A 22,296-nucleotide genomic window follows, 5' to 3' on the forward strand; every position below is an offset into this window, starting at 1 on the left:
TAATATATCTCCTCCACTTTTATCCATGATTATCAAAGTATCTAGCAAATAATTTACATGTATGTGTCTTACACTCATCTGTCCCACGTGTCTCTTAGGCAAGGGACATCTTTGTAACCCTTGAAACACCCAGCACAGGACTTTATATATGGTTGGTTATTGACAAAGTTTATTTGAACATAATTGCATTTTTAAATATTCTGCTACATTTTTGTTTTAGTGATTGCTTGTACTGTTTCCCACACTTATTCACCTTTTAAGGTAACAGCTTTCCCTCAATTTACCAATTAGTCGGAAGGACTGAGGTGACCCAGGGCCTTCTGAAAACATACCCACACAAGGGACAGATTTAAAATTTCACAACCATACAATTATTCAAACTCTTTTCAGTTTGAAATCAGTAATGTGAGTCATCTAGGGAAAAGATTATCTTCCTCTGAACCCTTAATTAAAATTTTCACCCAGGCATTTACAATGATTTTATTTCAAAACAAGTTTTTCTTTGTAAAACCAAAGATAGCGAGGTTGGGGGTGAGACGAGAGGCGATATGACTTGGTTCCTGTTAACAAGCCTTAATGTAATAAAGCTAGGAAAACTGCCTGGTGGGCGGTCAAATAGAGCCAAGGACTGAGGTGAAGTCACATTAGAAAGTTTCTTCCTCTGGATGGAGTTGTTTTGACATTAAATGAATGTCAGATACATTCAAGCTTGCTTTTAAAGTGAAGTGAAAGTTGCTCAGTTGTCTGACTCTGCAAACCCATGAACTATCCAGTCTATGGAATTCTCCGGGCCAGAATACTGGAGTGGGTAGCCTTTCCCTTCTCCAGGGGATCTTCCCAACCCAGGGATCCAACCCAGGTCTCCCGCATTGCAGGCGGATTTTTGACCAGCTGAGCCACAGGGAAGCCTTATGTTTTAAAGGGGAAAATAAATAGAAAGGTTTGAGCTTTTGTTTTGCTTTATTTTCCAGTTGTTGTTTCATTCCCATATCTGTGTGTGTCACTATGGTGGGGGGAAGGGGTGAAAGTGGAGTGAAAGTAATCCAGGAATCTTGAGAAAAACAAATGTAGTAACGCTGTTTATTCTTCCAAAGAGTAAGGTATTTCAAGTGGTTTCTACCTCAGCATCAAACTGTTCAGCTTTTAAACCTTTATTGTTTTATAAGAAAAACAGTAATATTATTCACTCTGTATTCTCTCAAAATCCTAATTCAATCAAACAGACTTCTCAAGTAAGCTGACATTTTAACGTCATACATGTGAAACCTCCACTAAACAATAGAAAGAAGTATTTTCTGAAGCACTGCATCTCCTTTCTGCCTTACATCCCCAGGGCAAGTATGAGGAAAAGAGGAATCTTATGTTCTCATGTGTTTCACTGCTTTGAGGAAATGAAATGTGATTTTCTATAGGCAATATTATAAATAGCAGTTGATTTCTAGATTACCTTTCAAAAAGACAAGTTTAATAATGATATAGATAAAATTATACAAGGGTTCTGATTCACTCTGGTTTTAAAAGGCTTTTACAGGATGTCTTGGAGAATTTAACCACCAGTTATAGACAGTATTTTTAAATGAGTAAATGCATCTGAAAGAGTTAGCAAAGAAAAATTTGAAACAGGTTTGTAAGATAGGATGCCACCTCTTTGAAGGCAACTTTCAATAATTTTACCTCTTTTCGGTCTTTCATACAGAATTTGCTGAAGGCTGCATACTATACAGAGGTTCCTCTCTCATCCATCCTTCTATCAGGAAGGGGAGACAGAGTGAACATACTTCATCAATATTGCTTTCTGCTCTCTCCAATTACTTTACACTCAGGCAATGCAGAAGCACTTTTGCACCCCTTCAAATGGACTTCCCTAGTGGCTCAGTAAAGAATCAGCCTGCAATGTGGGAGAGTCAGGCTCAGTCCCTGGGTCAGGAAGATCCCCTGGAGAAGGGAATAGGAACCCACTCCAGTATTCTTGCCTGGAGAATTCCATGGGCAGAGGAGCCTGGAGGGCTACAGTTCATGGGGTCACAAAGAGTCAAACATGACTGAGCGACTAACGCTTTTAAATGATATGAATATTCTCTTCCTACCCCAGAAGTCCCAGCCTTGTTTTGCCCACCTTGCTGACTGCTATTCCACCCTTGCCCTTTCTGAGAAGCCCTCCTGGCTCCTCCTCGTGAGCGCTGGGCTCCTCCACCATGCTCTGCTGCCTTCTTCTTGAACAGCCACTGTGCTCGTTCACAAGCTTGAGATGTCAATAGGCTGTCAGCACCTTGCAGGTAAAGCCAAAACTCTCTGAGTGTTTGTTTTCTGCATACTGATGCCACAGTAAACACGATCAAGGAGCAAAGTAGGAATGAATAAACGAAATCTTAAAATGTTCAACACCTTCATTCTAATAACCTCTTCGTGTCCAACTTACTCTTTGACTAGGCAAATCAAACACAAATATCTCTCTGCCTTTTTACAAAGGCAAGTGGAGCAAAAGAGAAAAAGATATAGAAGTTGAGTAGGGGAAAAAGCAAAACATGAGAACCATTCCCTGGTGGTTCAGATGGCAACGAAGCTGCCTGCAATGCAGGAGACCTCGGTTCGATTGGGAAGATCCCCTGGAGGAGGGCATGGCAACCCACTCCAGTATTCTTGCCTGGAGAATTCCCATGGACAGAGAAGCCTGGTTGGGCTGTAGTCCATGAGGTCGCAGAGAGTCGGACACAAATAAGCACAGCACAGATAATCTTTATCTAAATATTGGTGAGTGAACCGTTGGGTCGAGGGAAACAATTGCTTCACGCCTTCTCCTATGGTCAGGAAGTGAGGGGCTTATGGGACCAGGAGGAGAGGTATTCTGGATGGAACTCTTCAAGGTCTAAGTAGATTATCCTGTCTTGAAAAGGTGAGCCTAGTGTTTCTGGTTGTAGTTCTACACACTGGCCAGCAGAGGGTAGCCACACACATGGCCAGCATTTTCACAGCCAAATACTGTTTTCTTCCTTCAGATAAATATAAAATTGGCAGTTCTTGTCTCTAGAGGTAGAATATGGGAGGAAGTGGATGTATTAATTCTTAGTAACATGTGGGAAGCTTTTGAATATTTTACTTTGGTACTCAAAGCTAGGGAACATGGCTTGAATTTGGCTGGAAAAGAATGATTGTGTAGTTAGAACTAACTTTGAAGCAGCCAAATGCTGCTCTAAGGGATTCACATGCATTAGTGTATTAAATCATTACAAAATTCTATGAGTATGTACTATTTTATTAGTCCCAGTTTCTAGGCAAAAAACTAAACATTAGATAATTTAAGCAACTTATAAAGTCTGGAATCAAACTGATACTTATTCTTCTTTTCATGTTTTATATAAGCTCGCTTAGCAGAACATTCTCAATTCAGCCATAATGTTGTACACAGCTGAGTTCAAGCTGCTATAGTGTGGTACCTGAGTTGGTTTATGCCAGACAGTGGGTCCCAGGGAAAGAAGAGAAGCAGGAAGAACTGAAAAGGAAAAGACACTGAAAGTGACCAATAATTCCAAAATCACATTTACTATACTAAAGGAACCTATGATATGATTGAATATCTATGATTTTATAAAGTTATACAGTATATTTCCTTTTTCTCCCTAGTGGCCATAATTGCTAATCTCATGTATTTTATATTTTTTAATTGCCTCAGTACCATCTTCACGTGACTGGATGAAGAAAGTGTGTTTATAGTAACACAATTCTATCAGACCACAACATGACTTCACAATCCCATTACAGCTCTCTGAGACTTTGATTATGATCAGCATTGACTGGGAGATAAATGTTAGCAGATGTGTAAGGAACAAAAATCAAGATATGTTTAGTTCACTTTGGCAAATATTTTTGAAAGTTGGCTATGCTGCCAAGCTTCGTGCTATACACAGGAGTTAAAAGGTATTTAAGACTCAATTCCCTCCTGCAAAGAGGTCTTATATCCAGCTTGAGAAACAGACACATGAGTCAGTAACCATAATGCAATATGATAATTGCTCAGTCGCTAAGTCACGCCTATCTCTTTTCGATCTCGTGTACTGTAGCCTGCCATGCTCCTCTTGTCCATAGGATTTTCCCAGACAAGAATACTGAAGTGGCTTGCCATTTCCTTCTCCAGGGGATCTTCCCAGACAGAGATCAAGTCTGCATTTCCTACACCAGCAGGCAGATTCTTCACCAGTGAGCCACCAGGAAGTCCTGCAATATGATAAACCGTATCTTAAAAGCATGAGTGAGGTGCTAAGCTGGCAGCGAGAGGGCAGCTTTTTGGGTCTCTCAATATACAGTGGCTTGTCATATGGATTCATTTTTAAGATCTGCTTGGCGCTTTAAGAATTCAGACTTGTGAGAAAATAATGAGTAATTTAGGAAGTTAGTTTTGAAACTGGGCATAAAAAGAGTTGTATCCTAGGACAGAGAAATACCCAGACTTCGGACTACATATATTCACTGAAATGTTGAAGACAGAAAGGAGTAGTATAATGCTGTTACAGTCGGTCCATTGATAATTAATACTCATCTACTGAAGGCTTTCTGCATAGAGGATACTGCTACAAGAGCCACTGTGGAACAATGGGCAAGCGGGTGCAAAAAATCATATAAAAAAAGTTATATAGAGAATTAATCATAAAGCAGAATAATTTAACTTTATAGCTGGAAATGGCTAAAGGAAACATCTAGGTTAACTGTCATTTTACAGATGAGGGAACTGAGGTCTGGCAATAAAAAAAAAAAAAATGATTACCTTTTTCCAAATGTTACGTGTCTAATTAGTGCCAGAGCTAGGACCAGAGCCCTGGTAGGCAAACAGTGAATTGCACTTGTGAATTTAAAATCAGACAGCTGGGGGTGAGGGCCATTTCTATCACATACTGGCTGGGTTATCTTAAGTTATTTGCATTCTCTGTCATTAGTTTCTTCATCTGTAAAGTGGGAATACTATACTATCTGCTATATATAATGTGAAAAAATACATATGAAACAATTGAGATTAAAATGAGATAACACGTATTATCCAGGGATGTTTTAAGAGCTTGATAAGTGTTATTAGAATTTATGTAACCCAATTTCTATTTTAGTATTCTTTCCACCACCACAGTGAAATGGTTTTTTCTTCATTTTTGTTTCTCTGACATGCAAAGAAGTCTCTTTTTTAGATCTCTATGCTGATGCAATGTCCTTTTCCCCTCATATGTCTCATTTTTCAGGGCCAAGGAGATTAAGATCAAGTTGGGAATTCTCCTCCAAAAGCCGGAATCTGCCATTGACCTTATCATTCCATACAATGAGAAGCCGGAGAAGCCAGCCAAGACCCAGAAGTGAGTCATGATTATGGATTACACTCTCTACTTCTGGAGGATGGCTATTCTTCAAGTGGAGAGAACCATCCCTCTGTAGAACTACTCCCTTCAGTGACTCATCAAGAATTATAAGAGTCCTCAGAGAGTTGGTTTGTATTGATAAGCAGGATTTTTTTTTTTTTTACACTCTCCTGTATATGGAGCATAATATTGCTTACTGGCAGGATGCTTAAACAAAAAAGATAAGACCTCATCTTGGGACATCGTAAGTATGTTTTAAAATACCTGTTCACTTGCTATCCTTGGGTGAGGTGAGCATTCTTGATCCAATTAATTACAATGACCGGATGCTCACCTGCTCAGGAAATATCCAAGACTGCTTCCTCAGCAGGGAGATATAAGTGGGAACAGTTCACTCAAGAAGAGGCTGGCATCAAGAGAAACCATTAAGTCTAATAGTTTCTTCTCCAACACATTGTCCCTTCAAGGTCCCACAGAGGAAATGAATGAATACTTGACCAGATGCTTCTATTTAAAGCACATCAAACAGCTCTTCCCTAGTCCATAAATTAATATTTCTATAGGACTTCTGCAGTCCTCCCCCACTGCCCCCACATATTTAGGCATGGAGGGAAACTATAATTCCAAAGATTCAAGATGTTACGGCAGTGAACCTAATCCACAATTTCATTGATATTACTGGAACTTAACAAGGCAATGGCAGCCCACTCCAGCACTCTTGCCTGGAAAATCCCATGGAGAGAGGAGCCTGGTAGGCTGCAGTCCATGGGGTCGCTAAGAGTTGGGCACAAATGAGTGACTTTACTTTCACTTTTCACTTTCATGCATTGGAGAAGGCAATGGCAACACACTCCAGTGTTCTTGCCTAGAGAATCCCAGGGATGGAGGAGCCTGGTGGGCTGCCGTCTATGGGTTCGCACAGAGTCGGACACGACTGAAGCGACTTAGAAGTAGCAGCAGCAGCATCACTACTCACAGCATTCACGGTATTTACTGTTGGTCCACTAAATACACAGCCGATGACTGACTAGACAAATGCACTCCATCTTCTCTTTAAAACAATGACACCCCTAAAATCAAGAAAGGAAAGTGAGAAGAAGAGCTAAATGTATTCAAGACCCTTCACTCTACTACCTAAAAGCTTTGCAGAGATCACAGAAGTGTGGTAAAAATAGAGGAATGCCTTTGAACCTCCATTTCTTTTAAAATTTAACATTTGTATAAATTGGCCAATCTTTTCTCCAAATGACCTTTCCACTAATGTAGCTGGATTGGTTGGGAGCTAGAGAGATGGGTTATTCCTTTCAAATTTTTTTTTCATCAGTCTAAGTGGATATTTCCACTCTCCCCCTTTTATTACTTCAAAGTGATCCCAAACTGGAAGTGAGGCATAATTGAGTTTTCTGCATTTAGAAAAAGGGAAGTTAATTTAATGTGGAGAGCAGGAACCAAGCACTGGGAGAGAATAAGAACCATATTTCATTATAGCAGAAGATCAAAAAGTCTGTTTCGAAATAAACAATGTGGAGGTTATTGATCTGTTGGAATTAACTTTTAAAAAATAAATATAGGGCTACATTTCCTGCTTTGATTCTCAGCTTTAATATCCCACATAGATACTTGAAATATTTGGCTGAACAGGGATTCAGGGAGAAGCAGTTTTGGAAGAAAACCTGAGGCTCACATTTACTGGATTATTTTCTTCTCTTGTCTTCCAGCCCCCTTTTTCTTCCAGAAGTTTGAATTGTTTTGGAAAAATCCTTCTTATCCTTAGAGAATATTTGTGTGTCTCTTACTCATTTTTAACAGTGACCACTACAAAGCTTTCCCATCTTCTGCCAAACTCCTAAACCCCTTTCACCACCTAATATTTGGCACATTTCCATGCCTTTTAACTAGCAGAAGAAGACTGTGTTCTGCATGAGCTCAACTGATCTCTGTTCTTCTCACTTTCAAGATTCTCTGTATTTTTTTCTTTTTACCCACGTTGTTCTCAAGGAGAAGAAAATAAATCTCAGAGGAGAAAATAGACTTTCTCCGGATGGAAGGTATTTTTAACTCCTCTCATCTTTTAAAAAAAGCAATCCCTTTTAAAAAAGCATTTTCTCTATTTTAAATATAATTTCATTCCTCTCATTAGAAAAAAAAAAATTGAACGATTGGAAAAAAAAGTTGCCTATATCTCTCCTGCCCAAGGTCAGCTTCTGTTACCATTTTAGTGCTCTTGACTGCTTTTTTCCCCCTCTGGACTGTTTTCCAATAAAACAAACAAGTACCATGCTCCAGTCTTAAAAACGTGCACCCTGCCACCCTCAGCAACAAGCACTTCACCTCTTCTATTCCTATCCCTTCCTTTTGCTTTCATTGGGTAACTCTAGGAATGGAAAATCACTGCTTTCCATTTCTTCTTTAACTCCCTTTATCAGGTCGAAACCTTACTACTTCACTGAAACTGTTATCATTAAGGGTTAACTCCTGACTTGTGGGCTGAATTTGACTCTGCTCACCAGTTGGCCATCTTAAATCTCTCCTCCTTAACTTCTAACTTTAAATTCTCCCCCTGCCCTCTCTCTCTCTAAGGGCTCCCACTTTTGCCCTCCCTCTATATGTGAGCATTCCGTAACACTCCACTATAGGTCCTCATAATGAACAATAAACATGTCATGAAACCATGAATATATAGCTTACAATAACTGTTATCATGGCTCATGAAATAATCAATTGCAAAATGCTCAGGAGATGATGTAGATATTTTTATAGTTTATTTTATATTTTAGATGTTCTATTTCTCTCTGTCAAAGTCACTAATTTTTACCTACTTTTTTGTTATTGTTTTACCACTTTATAACTCTAGAATGACCTGTACATGTAAAAGTTCTTAGCCTGTGCATCAGTTCAGTTCAGTTCAGTGGCTCAGTCGTGTCTGACTCTTTGCGACCCCATGAATCACAGCACGCCAGGCCTCCCTGTCCATCACCAACTCCCAGAGTTCACTCAGACTCATGTCCATCGAGTCAGTGACGCCATCCAGCCATCTCATCCTCTGTCGTCCCCTTCTCCTCCTGCCCCCATCCCTCCCAGCATCAGAGTCTTTTCCAATGAGTCAATGAGTCACCTCACCTTCACATGAGGTAGCCAAAGTACTGGAGTTTCAGCTCTAGCATCATTCCTTCCAAAGAAATGCCAGGGCTGATCTTCTTCAGAATGGACTGATTGCATAGGAGAGAACAATTAGAAAGTGTTGTCCTACACATACTCCAGCCTGGTAAACTGCAGAGTGAGCTTTGTTGTGAGGATTAAAGATGGATGCACAATGTCTAACCCGTGAATAGACATCAAAAAGTGGCAGGTGTGTTTATATGTATCCCCATCCACGGTGCTTAGGTCACTGTTGGTCCTGGGGTGAAATCTCAATAAATGTCTATGAACTTGAGGCTGGACATGAGCAGACATATTGCAGGAAAGAAGGAAGAGCTGAACAGGCACTTAAATGCCCATAAATAACCTGGATTTCATTTTTCTTGTCAAGAGCGAGAACACTATCAAGCAAGTTTAAATATGTGCCAGAGACTATGTAGATTTTTTTTTATGAAGAAAATAAAAAAGAAAACCACCAGTGCTTAGAGAGAATAAAATATTCTCCCATGGTTCTAGTTAGGGAAGTGCCAGAGTTGCTTATAACTATAGTCATGGTTCATGGGGCTAAAATATTTGTACTCTAAGTTTTTGGGTAATTTGTAGCTTTCATCAATTAGACTAAACTTGGGCAAACTGAACCATTATTAATTTATGCATTAATCTGACATGCATATTGCAGGGTAGATTAATACTGCAGGGAATGCACCATCAGCAAGTAGAATGGAAAAAATCTCTCTGTGACTGACAAGCTATGGCATCTAGGCAGTGAGTATCATTGCCTTGTAGGAGATTCAGAAAGTAAACGTGATAAGAGTTCAGTAGAGGAAGAGAGCTCTTCCAGTTGAGATCATCACTTCCTGGACCAAGTGGCATTTACACTGGCTATTATAAAACAGTTAAGCATCTCTATAAATGTTTATCTTGCCTTTCATTTGGACTGGTTTCCTCCTCTCCCCCAAATCCACAGACAGAAACTCCATGCCCACTTTCTGTGGTCAGCAATGACCTTGTAAACCAGGATACTTACTGGTCATTTAGATCTGTACCTATCTCGTTTCAAAGAAGTCAGACTTAATGGCAAATTCTGAGAATCAGGACAGGATGAACCTGTGGCACCTCCTAGGCTGGTAATCAGAGTACTGGGCTTCATGCTGTGGGGGATGTGTTCTGCTTGACTGTGTCCTTGAATCAATTTGGACTAATATTACCCCCAAGCAAGTTCTGCACACATCGTTTTCAGGAATTTAATCTTGGCTGTGATGTGCTGCTGATAGTGACCATTAGCCTCATTCTAGCAAGACCATTTGAGACAAATTGGATGTGGTACCGTGCCTGAGTTTGGTGCACCTGCTCTTGCCATTTCTTCTCCCTGTGCCCCTCCACACTACCCTGAGGAGATGGAGGACAGGAAGGTGACTTCATTATACAAAGGTATTTATAAAATCAGAAGCCAATTCAGTCTTCCCTTTGCTCTGTTTCTTTTGTTCAATTATTTAATGTCTTCTTGTTTCTGTCAGCAATCAATAAAGACTTGGTGGGTGTCATATGCATAACATTAAACCCACTGTAGTGAAAAAATTAAGATGGATAAGGCCATTTGTGAAAAACTGTAGGTACAAAATAGTATATGCAAAGGAAAAATTCTCAGTATGAGGTAATATAGAAGAGCCCATAGGACTTATTGACTTGTAGAAAATAGCTCATTTTCTGGTTAGAAATAAAATGAGGCAGAAAAATATAGGGGCATGCTTGTAATTCCTTCCTCATGTCATTTCTCCTCTCTCCTCCCTGTGTTCCTTTATACTAATCAGAAGAAAAAGGGAGGTGAGAAGTTAGTTTCTTGTTAAAAATAAATTTCCAAGGAATTCTGGTTGAGTTTTTGATTCATTACATCTGTGTTTCTAGTCAGGAAAATTAAACCACTAAAGATTACTTAATCAGGTATGTTACTCCCATTTTTGGCTTATTTTAACCGGCCTCTTGAGAAACCTATATGCAGGTCAGGAAGCAACAGTTAAAACTGGACATGGAACAACAGACTGGTTCCAAATAGGAAAAGGAGAACGTCAAGGCCGTATATTGTCACCTTGTTTATTTAACTTATATGCAGAGGACATCATGAGAAACGCTGGGCTGGAAGAAGCACAAGCTGGAATCAAGATTGCCAGGAGAAATATCAATAACCTCAGATATGCAGATGACACCACCCTTATGGCAAAAAGTGAAGAGGAACTAAAAAGCCTCTTGATGAAAGTGAAAGAGGAAAGTGAAAAAGTTGGCTTAAAGCTCAACATTCAGAAAACTAAGATCATGGCATCTGGTCCCATCACTTTTGGGGAAATAGATGGGGAAACAGTGGAAACAGTGTCAGACTTTATTTTTTTGGGCTCCAAAATCACTGCAGATGGTGACTGCATCCATGAAATTAAAAGACGCTTACTCCTTGGAAGGAAAGTTATGACCAACCTAGATAGCATATTGAAAAGCAGAGACATTACTTTGCCAACAAAGATTCGTCTAGTCAAGGCTATGGTTTTTCCTGTGGTCATGTATGGATGTGAGAGTTAGACTGTGAAGAAAGCTGAGCACCGAAAAACTGATGCTTTTGAACTGTGGTGTTGGAGAAGACTCTTGAGAGTCCCTTGGACTGCAAGGCGATCCAACCAGTCAATCCTAAAGGAAATCAATCCTCAACATTCACTGGAAGGACTGATGCTGAAGCTGAAACTCCAGTACTTTGTCCACCTCATGCGAAGAGTTGACTCATTGGAAAAGACTTTGATGCTGGGAGGGATTGGGGGCAGGAGGAGAAGGGGACGACAGAGGATGAGATGACTGGATGGCATCACCGATTCAATGGACATGAGTTTGGGTGGACTCTGGGAGTTATGATGGACAGGGAAGCCTGGTGTGCTGCGGTTCATGGGGTCACAAAGAGTTGGACACGACTGAGAGACTGAAGTGAACTGATTCACAGTCTCACCATTTTCTTTTCAGAAAGAGTAAATCTTGGGGAAAAAAAAAATTATCCTGTTTTGTTTGGGCAGGAAAATGCACCTGCATTTAAAAAAACTTTTTGCCAAATATCGAAATGAATCCGCCACAGGTATACATTTCGATATTTGGCAAAACTAATACAATATTGTAAAGTTTAAAAATAAAATAAAATTAAAAAATAAAAAATAAAAATGAATAAAATTTAAAAAAATAAATAAATAAACTTTTTGGCGATGATATGCGGCATATGAGACCTTAGTAGGGATCGAACCACATCCCCGGGCTAGGGATCAAACCACATTCCCAGCACTGGAAGCACGGAGTCTTAACCACTGGGCCACCAGAGAAGTACCCCCCACATTCTTTTTTAATTCCAGATTTTTTTCAGTGTAGACTTGCTATGGTAATATTCCCACCAGGAGGCAGCTTCATGCCTTGCGTCTTCCATCAGCCCCAGTGAGATGGCAACTGGCTGTCAATGTGAAAGAAATGCTCTTTGAGTGACCTCAGGCTAGGGCTGAGCCTCATGGGCCCCTGGTTATAAATGTGCAGTACAAACTTCTTCCTAAATGCATGCTTTAGTTTGTACCCATGATTTGTTTGTATTATTTGAGATTCAGTTTTATCTATTTTTTATTGGATTCTAAAATCTTGGTTGTCCGCATATAATCTCCCACTGGGAGTTCTGTAGCTTTAATAAGCAGATTTCCTTGTAAGCTAGGGAGAAAAGGCATGTTTAAAATGAATAAATCCTGCAATGATCAGAAAAAAAAAATGCTCTCTGTAGATTAAATTGGTGTTTAAAGTGTAGCCCTGATGAAGCAGGAAACATGAGTTCAAGACCCATAGTAGGAAAATTGGATTTTATTCAGTTACATTTGGAAAGGAAAGACCACAATTGGAGACATTGTCATGGGATACTCAAGAATATCAAGACACAGCTTCATGACAAATACACTCTGATTCTGAAAAGGGACAGCCCTAACCAAATTGTTCAACAAAGATGAAAATATGCAAGATAGATGTAGGAAATCAAACCCAGCTCATCAAACTCACTTGATCAGAATAAAACAACTGTAACTCTCTTTTTCTGAGAATGTCATCAACTATAACATTTCAAAGAAAAGCAGGTCCAAGTCATTGTTGGTGTATGTGTTTAACTTTCTTCTAATGCAACTTTTTCTGTCTCCTTTTTTCTTTCCTAATGCTTAATTTAGACCCTCGCTGGACGAGGCCCTGCAGTGGCGTGATTCCCTGGACAAGCTCCTGCAGAATAATTGTAAGTTTGGGGAAAAAAGAACAACCGTAAATTTGAATTATTTTTATAAAGGTCAGGGGAAAGAGGCCAAAAAAGGGGGAGCTTTAGGTTGCCAGTGCCTTCTTCTCAAATTTTGATATTTCTTCAACTTTGGAAGGATGCCAAGGGAGTATGATTATCTAGCTCATCTTGGGAGAATGTGAAAATGAGTTGTCTGGAGGGCTCCTGAGTACAAGTTTTATTCCCATCTGTCCTGCTTACTTGAATGAGCAGAGCTAGTAGTTTGACCTCTGTTCGTCTTAAAATTTTCATCAGTAAAATAGAGACACTGCATCTTCAAGCTTGGCCTCATAATGGCTTGATATGGATTGGGTGTATCAGTGTACATATCGCTAAACTCTGAGGCATGGTTTGGGTGGTATTTCAAATTGCTATTAATTGCTTTTGGAACCAGCCACAGGTTGTTAACCTCTCCGAAACTTATTTTCCTCTTCTGGCAGCACGCCTTTGTATCTTCATTCAAGACATGACAAAAGCGAAAGCAAGATCTCCTCTCCAAGCTAATACCAATACCCCTGAGCACTATTTGCCTTTTCCCAATGCAAAATCCTTACTGACTCCCAAGGTCGGAAGTATTGAGTTTAAATTTCTAGTTCTTAGACTTCTCCACAGTAACTATTATTGCTGGTCTGCAGTCAAACTGCACTGTTTTCCCCTCCATTTCTATGTGTCAGCCCTTTGACGAGAAGATTTTGTATTCGTATCTCTATCAGTTGAAATTCTCCTCTCCCACTACAGCGAATCTAAATACTAAGTGCCTAGTTTTCCTTGACCATCCAGAATGATTTATGCTCCCTCTGAGTTTCCAGGAGTTAGTTTGCACATTTTTCCGCTACTTGTTATTCGCTGCATCATGCTCTGATCACGGCATCTTCCTCCTATAACAGATTATAAACTCATTGACAGCCAGGATTTAGTCTTTTTCATCTGGATAATTTCACAACAGGAAGTGCACGGTAATACAAAAATCTTGAATGGTTCTCCCTAAAACTAGTATTTATGTAAATTTTCTAACTCACATTTTTCCATTCTCACTATAAAAATTGAATATGAAACTTTGTTCAATGCTTTGTGAAAATAAGGATTTAAAAAATATTTCCCACAGGACCATCAAGATTCATAGACATAGAATAGGTGGCCAAGAATGTATGAGGAAATGTATACAAACAACATTTTTTGTCTTGTTTTTGGCAAGGTCATCTTCTGTTTACCTGTGATAGAATCAATATCTAATATCTGGAGGCAAAGTACCAAAGTCATTAATTTGAAACTTTCTCAATATTATCAACTTCTGACTTTTAAAAAAATTTACATTACTGAAGTATAGTTCATTTATAATGTGTTACTCCTGTACTACAGTGATTCAGTTCAGTTCAGTTCAGTCGCTCAGTCGTGTCCGACTCTTTGCAACCCCATGAATCGCAGCACGCCAGGCCTTCCTGTCAGTCACCAACTCCCGGAGTTCACTCAGACTCATGTCCATCAAGTCAGTGATGCCATCCAGTCATCTCATCCTCTGTCAACCCCTTCTCCTCCTGCCCCCAATCCCTCCCAGCATCAGAGTCTTTTCTAATGAGTCAACTCTTCGCATGAGGTGGACAAAGTACTGGAGTTTCAGCTTCAGCATCAGTCCTTCCAGTGAATGTTGAGGATTGATTTCCTTTAGGATTGACTGGTTGGATCTCCTTGCAGTCCAAGGGACTCTCAAGAGTCTTCTCCAACACTACAGTTCAAAAGCATCAGTTTTTCAGTGCTCAGCTTTCTTCACAGTCCAACTCTCACATCCATACATGACCACAGGAAAAACCATAGCCTTGACTAGACGGAGCTTTGTTGGCAAAGTAATGTCTCTGCTTTTCAATATGCTATCTAGGTTGGTCATAACTTTCCGTCCAAAGAGTAAGCGTCTTTTAATTTCATGGCTGCAGTCACCAACTGCAGTGATTTTGGAGCCCAAAAAAATAAAGTCTGACACTGTTTCCACTGTTTCCTCATCTATTTCCCATGAAGTGATGGGACCAGATGCCATGATCTTCGTTCTCTGAATGTTGAGCTTTAAGCCAACTTTTTCACTCTCCTCTTTCACTTTCATCAAGAGGCTTTTGAGTTCCTCTTCACTTTCTGCCATAAGGGTGGTGTCATCTGCATATCTGAGGTTATTGACATTTCTCCTGGCAATCTTGATTCCAGCTTGTGCTTCTTCCAGCCCAGCGTTTCTCATGATGTACTCTGCATATAAGTTAAATAAGCAGAGTGACAATATACAGTCTTGACGTTCTCCTTTTCCTATTTGGAACCAATCTGTTGTTCCATGTTCAGTTCTAACTGTTGCCTCCTGACCTGCATATAGGTTTCTCAAGAGGCAGGTCAGGTGGTCTGGTATTCCCATCTCTTTCAGAATTTTCCAGTTTATTGTGATCCACACAGTCAAAGGCTTTGGCATAGTCAATAAAGCAGAAATAGATGTTTTTCTGGAACTCTCTTGCTTTTTCCATGATCCAGCGGATGTTGGCAATTTGATCTCTGGTTCCTCTGCCTTTTCTAAAACCAGCTTGAACATCTGGAAGTTCATGGTTCCTGTATTGCTGAAGCCTGGCTTGGAGAATTTTGAGCATTACTTTACTAGCGTGTGAGATGAGTGCAATTGTGAGGTAGTTTGCTCATTCTTTGGCATTGCCTTTCTTTGGGATTGGAATGAAAACTGACCTTTTCCAGTCCTGTGGCCACTGCTGAGTTTTCCAAATTTGCTGGCATTTTGAGTGCAGCACTTTCACAGCATCATCGTTCAGGATTTGAAATAGCTCAACTAAAGTTCTATCACCTCCACTAGATTTGTTCGTAGTGATGCTTTCTAAGGCCCACTTGACTTCACATTCCAGGATGTCTGGCTCTAGGTGAGTGATCACACCATCGTGATTATCTGGGTCATGAAGCTATTTTTTGTACAGTTCTGTGTATTCTTGCCACCTCTTCTTAATATCGTCTGCTTCTGTTAGGTCCATACCATTTCAGTCCTTTATCGAGCCCATCTTTGCATGAAATGTTCCCTTGGTATCTCTAATTTTCTTGAAGAGATCTCTAGTCTTTCCCAGTCTGTTGTTTTCCTCTATTTCTTTGCATTGATCGCTGAGGAAGGCTTTCTTATCTCTTCTTGCTATTCTTTGGAACTCTGCATTCAGATGCTTATATCTTTCCTTTTCTCCTTTGTGCATATAAAGTGTTCAACAAACATTTATTGAATAACTGGGTTAATGAATGACTTCATTATCCTTCTGGCACACAGAAATTTCATGAAGTCAACTAGGAAGAAAATATTTATGTTTATCAGTTGACTTATTAATTGTGTTACCTGTGGCTTTAAGGCCAATACCTGACACATGAATTATGCATACCCTGGGTACAGGTATTTATTGCTACTATCAATAAACAAAATTAGAAGAACTGTTGTCATGTTTTTAAAGCTATTAAGGAGAAAGATATAAATTTATATGCCCATTCACAATCCTTTTCAGTCACACTAATCCTTAGGGCCACACGTTTATATATTTCAGGCTTTTAGCAGATAGAGAACTAATAGAATAAGTTAAGCCAGAGGCACTTAGTGTTAACACCTAGCATTTTGGGACTGAAGTTTTTCAGCTTGCAAATAGTTGATTTCCATGGTGTGAGCTTGAGATCCGACATTCTTGCAGTAATGTTTTTTGCCTCTAAAGGGGAAATATGTATATGCATATATATGTGTGTGCAAATATATATGTAATATTCACATTTTATTTAATTAGATATAATAATTTAAAATTATATATACTATGTATGTGTCTTGAGTATATATGTGTGTGTGTATAATCTTAAGTTCCATATCATTATCTTCTTAAGTAATTAATACTTTTAAGATTTGGACAATTTCCCCAAGTAATAATTGGGAAAACATTTGATAACTGTTCCAGTTGAAAGTCTTTCCTTGAAAGGGTATTTATCCATTCAAACCAGCACAAATAATAAAAAGCGTTTCTGGTATGGATACAGAGGTCTCACAGAAATGAAAAAGAACCAGACCCTAGAGGAGGTGGTGCCCTGGGCACACAGGACAGCCTCTCCCTCCCCACCTCTGTTTCTCTGTTCCACGTTTCTGTCTCCCTCTTCCTTTTTGTCTTTCCATTTTCCCGTCGATCTCTGCTTCTATGACACTATCTCTCTTGCCCCTTTGTCTCTGCTTCTCTCTGTCTATTTCTAAAGAAGGACCAGTGAAATGATAGGCGTGCCCAAGTAATTCTACCCCAACACCATTAGCCTAAAAGAAACAGTTTTTGACATATTTTCCCAAACACTAACTTTCATGCATTGTGAATAACTAAGCCAAACTTTGGCAACTCAGTTCTTATAAGATATTCTTTGCATCTGCAAAAACCAATGGTCTATTACCAGAACTATTATGGTTCTGACATTAGCTATGATTGATTCAGAATAGGTAATAAAGAAAGATACATTTGAAAAACATGCACTAGAAACATGATTCCTTTTTGCATGTTTGTTTGATAAATTAAATCATTTAACCTCAGAGAGTGTCATGTTTGTTGACTTATGAGGAACATTTGACATTCTCTTGTGCTGATATAGGATATTGATTCTCATCATTGATACAGTCCCTCAAGCCTTCCTTAAATCCATGTTTTACTAAAAATTTTTTGAGTGAAAATGAAATCAATTGGTACCAAACCTTTAAAAAAAGTTAAGACCATTAAGCTGCTACTCAATCTGTTCCACAAGATTATTTTTTTATTTAATAAAATATTCTTTATTGATATATAATTGATTTATAATACTGTGTTGTGTACAGAATAATTATTTATTTTTTACTGATTATATTAAGCCTATTAAAACCTAATAGGCCTTACCTAATAACATATTCAAAATCTTTTTTAATTGCCAAGTATATTTGACTCTGTTCTGAGAAAACACCAATTTCTTATGTTTTTGTCTTCAGTTTTATATACAGAACCATCTGTTTTCTTTTTGAAGGTCCATGGGGCACATAACTGATGCACTGCTTTTTAAATACAAAAACAGATTGCATGTGGGAGTTTAAATGAGACAGTGACATTAAACTCTTCCATGTACTATTTTTAAGAGCAGAGAAAGAATGAAACATAGCCCAGTAGCCACACAATTTTTATGTGAATCTCTTTGCCCCAGGAATTCCAAAAGGTCAGAACATTTTCCTGAAACATCTTTGAGATTTGGACTCTTGCATGGGGAATGGAATAGCCTGGATCTGGGCTCCTCTTTTTGTTTCTGTCTTTGCATTCTCCTCTACTTCTCTTCTTTGATTTCCAATTTTCTCCCTTCTTTTGTCTGGCTGTTCTTTATCATCATCTTACTCACTAGTAGTCACAACTTTCTTTAAAGCAATAGTTACAAAAAAGGAATAGCTTACATTCATTATTCAGTCACTGTTCTACACATTTTGCATACACTAGGTTATCTAATGATTTCAATAATTTTAGCACTTAGATATGCAAACAATTTGTATTTTTCAGAAAAAGCAACCAAGACAGAGAGAGTTTAGGTAACTTGCCCATGAAATAAAATACTCCAGCAATAGCAAAATCAGTAAATTTATTTTTCCTTAATGTTTGTGCTCTTCAGTTTTGAGACATAGGAGGAAATTTTTATCTCAGTGAGTCTTATTTTATTCAGTATGAACCTTTATTAAATATTAGATCCACAGATTTACACTAAGAGGTGGGATACTTTTGAAAGAGGGGCAAAGATAAGTGAAACTCGAATCTTGAACTCAGATAATCAACAGCATTCTGGGAGAAAGAGTCATAGTAGCAAATAATCCCATGGGGGAAAAAAAAAGTAATCACTTCTCTTACGTGAATCCAGGAAATGTTATTTTCTGAGCTCATTCCCTGTCTAGGATGTCTTGGTAATGTGGTAAATGTTATTGTTGTGGCATCCTGGAATGTATCCTCAGGTCATAAATAACAATGTTTTGGAGGACTAGAATTTTAGCTGTACCTTTTTCAAAGATGTGGAAAGGGTGATTCAGAATGCCTGAATCACTATGTCATGGGGACATGAGGCTAATGAGAGTTAATTTGCCCTACACTTATTCCGTGAAGTTATTGCTTCCTCTGCAGTCTTGGACCTGATAGTGTGGGAGTTCATAAGACTTCATTCATATCGTCATTTCCCAGCAGCTAGAAAGTGCCTGGGAATTTTCTCATTTCAGCAGAGATTAACTGACACCTTTTGTTTAAGGAACAATAAAAACTTTAAGGATGACAGAAAACTCAGTCTTTATTTCTTCTTTCAGCATGTACTATTGATTCCTGTGTCACTAAATGATAACACATCAGTTCAGTTCATTCAGCTCAGTCACTCAGTTGTGTCCGACTCTTTGTGACCCCATAGACTGCAGCACAACAGGCTTCTTTGTTCATCACCAACTCCTGGAGCTTACTCAAACTCATGTCCATCGAGTTGGTGATGACATCCAACTATCTCATCCTCTGTTGTCCCCTCCTCATCCTGCCTTCAATCTTTCCCAGCATCAGGGTCTTTTCCAATGAGTTAGTTCTTTGCATCAGGTGGGCAAAGTATTGGAGTTTCAGCTTCAGCATCAATTCTTCCAGTGAATATTCGGGACTGATTTTCTTTAGTATGAACTGGTTGGATATCCTTGCAGTCCAAAGGACTCTCAAGAGTCTTCTCCAACACCACAGTTCAAAAACATCAATTCTTTGTCACTCAGCCTTTTTTATAGTCCAACTCTCACATCCATACATGACCACTGGAAGAACCATAGCTTTGACTAGACGGACCTTTGCTGGAAAAGTAATGTCGCTGCTTTTTAACATGCTGTCTAGGTTGATCATAACTTTTCTTCCAAAGAGCAAACGTCTTTTAATTTCACGGCTGCAGTCACCACCTGCAGTGATTTTGGAGCCCCCAAAATAAAGTCTGTCACTATTTCCATTTCTTCTCCATCTATTTGCCATGAAGTAATGGGACCAGAAGCCATGATCTAGTTTTCTGATGTTGAGTTTTAAGCCAACTTTTTCACTCTCCTCTTTCACTTTCGTCAAGAGGCTCTTTAGTTCTTCTTCGCTTTCTGCCATAAGGTTGGTGTCATCTGCATATCTGAGGTTATTGATATTTCTCCTGGCAATCTTGATTCCAATCTTGGCTTGTGCTTCATCCAGCCCAACATTTCTCATGATGTGCTCTGCATATAAGTTAAGTAAGCAATAAACATTCTCCTTTCCTAATTTGGAACCAGTCTGTTGTTCCATGTCCAGTTCTATCTGTTGCTCCTTGACCTGCATACAGATTTCTCAGGAGGCAGGTCAGGTGGTCTGGTATTCCCATCACTTTCAGAATTTTCCACAGTTTGTTATGATCCACACAGTGAAAGGCTTTAATGTAGTCAATAAAGCAGAAGTAGATATATTTCTGAAATTCTCTTGCATTTTTGATGATCCAGTGGATGTTGGCAATTGGATCACTGGTTCCTCCGCCTTTTCTAAATCTGAACATCTGGAAGTTCATGGTTCATGTACTGTTGAAGTCTGGCTTGGAGAATTTTGAGCATTACTTTTCTAGTGTGTGAGATGCATGCAATTGTGTGGTAGTTTGAACATTCTTTGGCACTGCCTTTCTTTGGGATTGGAATGAAAACTGACTGTTGCCAGTCCTGTGGCGACTAATGAGTTTTCCAAATTTGCTGGCATATTGAGTGCAGCAAATTATTGAGTGCATATGGACTTCCCTGGTGGCTCAGATGGTAAAGAATCTGCCTATAATGCAGGAGACCCAGGTTCGATCCCTGGGTCAGGAAGATCCCCTGGAGAAGGAAATGGCAACCCACTCCAGTATTCTTGCCTGGAAAATCCAACGGATGGAGGAGACTGGTGGGCTACAGCCCATGGGGTCGCAAAGAGTTGGACACGACTGAGCGACATCACTTTCACTTTCACTTTGAGTGCAGCACTTTCACAGCATCATCTTTTAGGATTTGAAATAGCTCAACTGGAATCCAGCACCTCCACTAGCTTTGTTCACAGTGATGCTTCCTAAGGCCCACTTGACTTCACATTCCAGGATGTCTGGCTCTAGGTGAGTGATCACACCATCATGGTTATCTGGGTCATGAAGATCTTTTTTGTATAGGTTTTCTGTGTATTCTTGCCACCTTTTCTCAATATCTTCTGCTTCTGTTAGGTCCATACCATTTCTGTACTTTATTGAGCCCATCTTTGCATGAAATATTCCCTTGGTATCTCTAATTTTCTTGAGGATATCTCTACTCTTTCCCATTCTGTTGTTTTCCTCTATTTCTTTGCACTGATCACTGAGAAAGGCTTTCTTATCTCTCCTTGCTATTCTTTGGAACTCTGCATTCAAATGGGTATATCTTTCCTTTTCTCCTTTGCCTTTCCTATCTTGTCTTTTCTCAGTTATTTGTAAGGCCTCCTTGGACAACCATTTTGCCTTTTTGCATTTCTTTTTCTTGGAGATGGTCTTGATCATTGCCTCCTGTACAATGTCATGAACCTCTGTCCATAGTTCTTCAGGCACTCTGTGTATCAGATCTGGTCCCCTGAATCTATTTGTCACTTCCACTGTATAATTATAAGGGATTTGATTTAGGTCATACCTGAAAGGCTTATGAAATCACATAGTGCTGGAAATATGGGCAGGAGTGAGGGAAAATATATCTGATCTTATTCTGGTGAACATTATTAAGTGGTTTTAAAGCAATTCTTCTAGGTCGGTTATTAGAGAAAATTGTTTATCATACCTACCATCACTCCCCAATGTATTTTTAGGTGTTGCTCAATTTAAAAAGAAATGTTTTTATATTAAGTACAGGGAGAAGGGATTAAAATGCAAAGTTTCTTGTTTGGATCCAGAATTGTCAGTGACCCTAATACAAGTTAATTATAATTCAGCAATTCTGTTTCTTTAAAAGTGAGCGCAGTTGCTGGGAACTGTGAGGTATATAAAGACAAAATGTATAGAAGGAAAATTGGAAACTGACAATGCTATATTTCTGGCTTAATCATGATATTTTGTGCATAATGTTTGAAATTGATGTATTGGGCAATGACTAATGAATGAAAGTTAGAATCTATAAAAAGAAGTAGGGAGAAATATTCAAGAAGAATGGAAATAGAAATTAGGTCAAAGGAAGTGAATTCAGTACATGACTATGTTCTCCAAGTAAAACTAATGAATTGTAGAAGTGTCCTCTGATGAGGGACAAGTTAGAGGAAATGTAGACCTTGAGGTTCCAGTCAGTCCAGCCTTCAGCCTGGGAGGCAAACGCCAGGCCAGGCGTGCCTGTAACTCTGATATAGTCTGTGGGGAGCTAAAATTTTCTCTCCTTCCTTTAGAAGTCCACTTACCTTACATAATAAATGTGCGTGGATTCTCTCTCAGTACATACAGATTTGTTAGAATTGGGGTTAAAAAAAGTATCTATCTATTTATCAATTA

General features: G+C 39.1%; 1 protein-coding gene across 2 annotated transcripts in view; it reads left to right on the forward strand.

Annotated features, from left to right (window-relative positions):
- RGS5 (regulator of G protein signaling 5) overlaps window positions 1-22,296 on the forward strand; it is a 57,456-nt gene that overhangs the window by 23,872 nt on the left and 11,288 nt on the right. For both annotated transcript variants that reach the window (XM_006052834.4, XM_025287450.3), the window contains 2 exons: window positions 5,223-5,333; window positions 12,689-12,750. In XM_006052834.4, the coding sequence (XP_006052896.3) occupies window positions 5,223-5,333; window positions 12,689-12,750 (173 nt within the window). The remainder of the gene's footprint in view (window positions 1-5,222; window positions 5,334-12,688; window positions 12,751-22,296) is intronic.

This window comes from Bubalus bubalis, chromosome 6, assembly GCF_019923935.1.
Source record: "Bubalus bubalis isolate 160015118507 breed Murrah chromosome 6, NDDB_SH_1, whole genome shotgun sequence".
Lineage (NCBI taxonomy): Eukaryota > Metazoa > Chordata > Mammalia > Artiodactyla > Bovidae > Bubalus > Bubalus bubalis.